The sequence below is a fragment of the Myotis brandtii genome, unplaced genomic scaffold, assembly GCF_000412655.1.
Source record: "Myotis brandtii unplaced genomic scaffold, ASM41265v1 scaffold139, whole genome shotgun sequence".
In the NCBI taxonomy this organism is placed as follows: domain Eukaryota; kingdom Metazoa; phylum Chordata; class Mammalia; order Chiroptera; family Vespertilionidae; genus Myotis; species Myotis brandtii.
Genome location: NW_005354965.1, coordinates 2,079,601 through 2,085,874, shown reverse-complemented (window position 1 = coordinate 2,085,874; position 6,274 = coordinate 2,079,601). Strand labels below are relative to the sequence as shown.

Here is a 6,274-nt window from a genome sequence, read left to right as displayed (position 1 = left end):
ATATATATATATATATATATATACACACACACACATATATAATTATTATTATTATTATTGATTTCAGAGAGGAACGGAGAGGGAGAGAGAGGGAAACATCAATGATGAGAGAATCATTGACTAGCTGCCTCCTCCACATCCCCTTCTGGGGATTAAGCCTACAACCCCAGCATGTGCCTTCACCAGAATTAAACCTTGACCTGGTTCACAAGTTGACACTCAACCACTGAGCCACGCCATCCAGGCCATAAACTTTATTTTTTAGAAGTTTTAGACTTACAGGGAAATTTAGAAAATAGTCTGGACAGTCACCATCCCCTGGCATCATATGCACCCCAGCACATGCACCCCAGCACTCATACTCCAGCACATGCACCCCAGCACTCATACCCCGGCACGTGCACCCCAGCATGTGCACCCCAGCACTCATACCCCAGCACATGCAGCCCAGCACTTGTACCCCCAGCACTCACATCCCTATCATTGATATTTCAAACATCAGGAGGTGCCTTTGCAACAATGAATGAGCCAATACCAACCCCTTATCGTTCATTAAAGTCCAGAGTCCATTCCGTTATCCTCAGTTTCGCCTCGCCCAGCCCTGGGGCTTCCCAGGGATGGCGGTGCCTCCTCCCTGACCCACAGGAACCGGCTCTCGGCTCTCAGCCTGTCTGCTGAGAGGGGAGGAGATGCGGGAATGTGCTCACTTCACCACCACTGGCAGAGGCGGGTGTGGGCAGACCCAGCCTCAGGAACCACATCTGCACCCCTCCCGTCCCCTCTGCTCCCGTGTCCCTGAGGCAGCACCTGAGGATGAAAGTCTTGCGCATGCAGAGCAGGGTCCTGTGTTACTGGAAATCCCAGAGTGGGCGCCGGCATCCTCGCCTCAGTGACCCCGAGAGGGTCCTGCACGTGAGCGAGCTGGGGCGTCTCCCGCCAAACGCCGCCTTTCACCAGACAGGCCGTGACCAGGCCGCGTCCTCTCCTCCTGACCGAGGAGGCTGACCCACAATTAGCTGGCACCACGCAGTGTCCCGCAGCTGCCCTGACAGCACCACACGCTGGGGGCTTAACACAACAGAAAGACATTCTCTGTCTGGAGGCCAGAGTTCCAGTTCATGGTGTTGGCAAGGACGGCTCCATCTGGAGGCTCTGACGGAGGATCTGTCCCGACCTCTCTGCTTCTGCTCTTCCCCCCATCCTTGGGGCTCCCCCCCAGGTCTTCAGTGATACCCCCCCATCCTCAGTGCTCCCCCTGCCCAGGTCTTCGGTTCTCACCCTCCCCCCTCCTCCCACCTCCCCCTCCCGTCCTCGGTGGTCCTCACTCACAGACACATCACTCCAGGCCCTGCCTCCATCAAGGCGCCCCCGCCCCGTGTGTCTCTGTGCCCAAGTCTCCCACTCACCTTGCTGAGGGCCCACGTGGGGTTAGAAGAAAATTGGGTGAATGGTGAACACAGCGTTCAGGAGACGTGGTCACACTGGGTGAGCGTGGGAGGGACACAGGAGATGCTGCGCTGCAGGTTTGTGCTGTTTCTGAGCTCAGGCGCTGAGTACATGCCACTTCACTTATCATTCCTCGGACTCGGTGCAAGTAGGCGGCTAATGAGGTCAAACTCACTTTTGGCTCAATAGACTTCACGCTGGTGCGAGATCTCCTTGGACTCTGTGGACAGACCTGTCACAGGACAAGCGATGCCTGTGGTCGCCATGGAAGCGGGGAGGAAGAGTGAGGGGCAGCTGCTGGAACCACCACAGACCTGCATTCCTGGCCTGTGAGCCTTCATGCACCATGAAGGCTACTTCTTCCCATGACCTGGCCCCTTAGGGTCAGAGGAGGGACAAACACCCACGTGCTGTTGAGAGGGACAGAGTCCATGGGGGTGCAGGTCGCACAGTTATGCATCTCCTTTGAACGTCTCTTACCACAGCCCTGACCACGTCCCTGCGCTGTCTGTGAGCCTCTAGCAGCTCCCGGGACAGAGCAGACAAGCAGGCTGCCCACCGATGACTCTGGAGGGTTACCGGTCACTATGAAGAAGGGGCACAAGCCCGGCCGCGTGGCGCAGTGGTTGAGCATTGACCTATGAACCAGGAGGTCAAGGTTCAATTCCCCGTCAGGGCACACACCCAGGTTGCAGGCTCAATCCCCAATGTGGGGCGTGCAGGAGGCAGCCAATCAATGGTTCTCTCATCATTGATGTTTCTATCTCTCTCTCTCTCCCTTTCTCTCTGACATCAAGAAAATATATTTTTTTAAAAAGAAGAGGTACAGGCCTGGGGTGGCAGGGAGCGGGAGGAGACAGGTGGATCCCCCTTCACCAAGGTAACATGAGGCGGCAGCAGCCACAGGTTTCATTCAGGAGCAAAACACTCTTTCTTTGGGTTCCACTGTCTTTCTTTCTTCACAAATCGTGTCTGTAATGATGGGTTCAGGCCCCGCTGGAAAAGCAAGGCTTGAGCAAGACTCCAGTTCGCTGGTTACCAGAGAGGGAAGAACGCTGGCTTCGCGCCGTAAAAAGTTTGTAAAGAGTTGGATGGAATTAGCCTCCTCCCGGCCTCCCTGGGGTAGAGGGCCAACGCCCGCAGGCCTGAGCGCCGCTGGGTCCCTCCCGACATTTGAATATGGGAATAGAGCTCTGCAGGTGCTCTGCCCTGTTCATGAGCCCCTTAAAGATCAAAGTCATTCTCGGCTCTTGGGCTTGTCACTGTAAGACATACTGTACTTTACCATTTATTTCTTTTATAATTTTTATTGAATTTATTGAAGTGACATTAGTTAATAAAATTATATAGGTTTCAGGTGTACAATTCTCTAGTAATACATCATTGTGCATTGTACGGTGTGTTCACCACCCCAAGTCAAGTCACCTTCCATCACCGTTTCTCCCCTCGGCACCTCCTCTCCCTCCCCCCCACCTTGCCCCCTGGGAACCACCCCGCTGTTGTCTGTGTCTGTGAGTTTGGGGAGGTTTTTGGCTTCATCCTTTCACCTTTTTCACCCAGCTCCCCAAGCCCCTTCCCTCTGACAGCGGCCAGCCTGTTCTCTATGAGTCTGTTTCTTTTTGTTGTGTTGTCGCTTTATTTTGTTCGTTAGATTCCACATATATGTGACATCATATGGCACTTGTCTGTCTCTGACTGGCTTATTTCACTCAGCATAATGTTTGCCAGACCCATCCATGCTGTCACAAAAGGTAAGATTTTTTTTTTATGGCCCAATAGTATGCCATTGTGTAAATGTACCACAGCTTTTTTATCCACTCATCTACCGATGGGCACCTGGGCTGTTGTAAATAAGGCTGCAATGAACATAGGGGGTGGGAGGGGCATATATTCTTTCAAATTAGTGTTTCTTGTTTCTTCAGATATATTCCCAGAAGTGGAATCACTGGCTCGTAAGACAGCTCCAGTTTTAATTTCTTGAGGAAACTCCATGCCGTCTTCCACAGTGGCTGCCCCAGTCTGCATTCCCACCAGCAGTGCACGAGGGCCCCCTTATCTCCACGTGCTCACTAACACTTGCTGTTTGTTGATTTGTTGATGATGGCCATTCTGACAGGTGTGAGGAGATATTTCATGGTGGTTTTTATTTGCATCTCTCTGGTGATTGAGCATCTTTTCATGTGTCTATTGGCCATCTGTGTGTCCTCTTTAGAGAAGTGTCTGTTCAGGTCCTTTGCCCATTTTTTAACTGGACTGTTTGTTTTTTTGATGTTGAGCTTTATAAGTTCTTTATAAGTTTCCCATATCAGCCCTTATCAGATGTGTCATTGCGAGTGGAAACGGCAGTTCTTTTAGAATGGCCCCTTAGGCAGCTCCCGTGCTGTCTTAGCAATGAGTCCTGCCGTGTGTGCTAAACGCCTTGAGTGGAGGACTCGGCGCTATTCCCAGCATTTGCAAGGCTCAGCACCTCCCTTTAATGAGGCTGCATTTAAAAGGGTGCGGGTCTGAGCCTCTGCGTGTGTCATTCTGAAGATGCCATGACTCTGAGTCACAACTAGTTGGTCATGTTGACAAAGGAAACCATCAGAAAGTCAGGGGGAAAGTCAGCGCCCACAGACAGCCTTCCCCGGGTGCTGCCAGAGCTCGAAGCACAAAGAGCGACTCCAAAGTCACGGACAGCCTGGGGCCTGGGCGCGTGGCTCAACAGGCAGGGTGTCCACAGGCTCCCCTGTGGGTTCTGGGGAACACCTGCCGAGTCGCCCTGAGCGCAGATCCGGACTGTGGGCCGCTTCCGCACGCCTTGCGCAGGCGGAGGTGACTGCGGAACAAGAAAGGGCGTGTGAGCCTGGGGATGAAGAAGTAAAGTGCCCGAAGCTTTGAGTTCAAGCGGATGTGCTTTCTGAAATCAGAAACACAACTTGGGCTTCTCCAGACTGGTTCTCGGAAGCGTGTCCGGCCGCCAGCCTGGCGTTAGAAGGAGCCATGCATTTGGAATGTGAAAAGCAGATTTTCAAAGATCTCTGCCTGCAGTGGAGCTGTGTAATACAGCCAACACCCACCCCGACAGGGAACAACTAAGGAATCGTCAAAGCGCGCACGTGCGTGTGCATGTGTGTGTGTGTGTGTGCGTGCGCGCATGTGCATGAGTGTGTGCGTGTGTGCATGTGTGTGTGTGCATGTGTCCATATGTGTGTGTGTGTTTGAAGACCTATCAAACCAAGGCAGCAGACACCGAAGAAGCCAATGTCCTAGAAAGAAAGGGAAAAGGAAAAGACGTGAGAAGGGGGGGGAGTCTGGCATTGGCACTGATTCTGCTTTTCCCCTCCAGGTAGTTTTCGTTTCTCGAGAATTCTGAGAAGCTAAACTACTTCTGTTAGTCTTAAAAGTACAGGGACAAAAGTCAGGGTGAAGGGCCCTTTAAGGAAGAGAGGTGAGAGAGGCGCCGACAGGTGGCCCAGAATTTCAGCTGAGGTGTGCAAAGAGCTGCCCTTGGGATTGCAGCCTCACAAATCCGGAGGCCCAGACACTGATGCCTTGATACCTGCGTGGATTAAGGTAAATGACTCTAACGTCTACTGCCTCCCAAAGCATCCAGGGATCGCAACTACGTTTACACACAATCCTCCGTGTTCAGCCCAAACTCCCTGAGGCTCCAAAAGGCATGAACAAATAACTGACAACCAACAGGAAACACAGATAAAGGGACAGTCCCACAGACGTTATCAGCGATGGACTTGAACTACATCTAATTAATAAATGTATATGGCTATATGCAGACCCTCAGTGGACAACATGAAAGCATAGAAAGAAAAAAGAAAATGCTATGATTTAAAAATGCTTGGACTGGAATTAAGAACTTAACTAATATGGGGGGTGTCAATTGGGGAAAAAGGAGACATATGTAAAACTGTAGACAATAAAAAAAAAAGAACTTAATTAATAAATGTAACAGTAAATGAGAGACAGCTAAAGAGAGGATTCATGAATTAAGAGATAGGTCAAAAAAAATAGCCAGGCTGAAATACAGATTTTTTAAAGTAAAAGTACACATGGAGGATAAAAGAAGCCAGCATAACCTTGATACCAAAACCTGAAAAGAACATGGCAAAGAAGAAAAACAAACCAATCACAGTCATAAGCACAGAGATCAAAGAGAGAATAAAATATCATCAAACTGAATCCATCAATATAAAAAAAAGATAAAACATCAGGTCAAGTTGGGTTTTTTCCAAGAATTCATTGAATGGGTTAACCATTCAATAATCAATCAATCAATTAGAATAGTATAAATTGTGGTCTAGTTATACAATAGGATACTATGCAGTAATGAAAATTCATAAAGGACTGCTTCAGCAACAGATCTTTCTCACAAACGTAAGGTTAAGAAGCTAAACAAACAAACAAAACACACATACTGTATGAGTCCATGTGCAGAGTTCCAAACAGGAAAACACGGATCTGAGTTTTTAAAGGCCTGGATAGTGATTACCTCGAGGAGGGACGGAGGGCACAGTGATGGGGAGGAGGCACGAGGGGCTTCTTGGGCGCTGATAATGCTGTACCTCTGGGTTCCAGCTCATCAAGCTAAATCACAAGTTGTGATTGGTGCATGTTTATGCATCCACATATCTACACTAATAAAAGACAAACATGCAAATTGACCGTACCTTCGCTATGCCCCAAGCCACGCCTACCAGCCAATCAGAGAGACTATATGCAAATTAACCCAACCAAGATGGCGGCTGGCAGCCACCGAGCTGAAGCAAGCAGGAGGCTTGGTTGCCCCAGTGATGGAGGAAGCCAAACTTCCCGCCCGCCCTCCCTGGCC

General features: G+C 50.1%; 1 protein-coding gene across 1 annotated transcript in view; it reads left to right on the top strand.

The window, feature by feature from the left end:
- RUNX1 (runt-related transcription factor 1) overlaps nt 1-1,779 on the top strand; it is a 100,194-nt gene extending 98,415 nt beyond the window's left edge. The window contains exons 8-9 of the mRNA XM_014535203.1: nt 801-912; nt 1,636-1,779. Of these exons, the coding sequence (XP_014390689.1) occupies nt 801-912; nt 1,636-1,779 (256 nt within the window). The remainder of the gene's footprint in view (nt 1-800; nt 913-1,635) is intronic.
- The last annotated feature ends 4,495 nt before the right edge of the window (nt 1,780-6,274 follow it).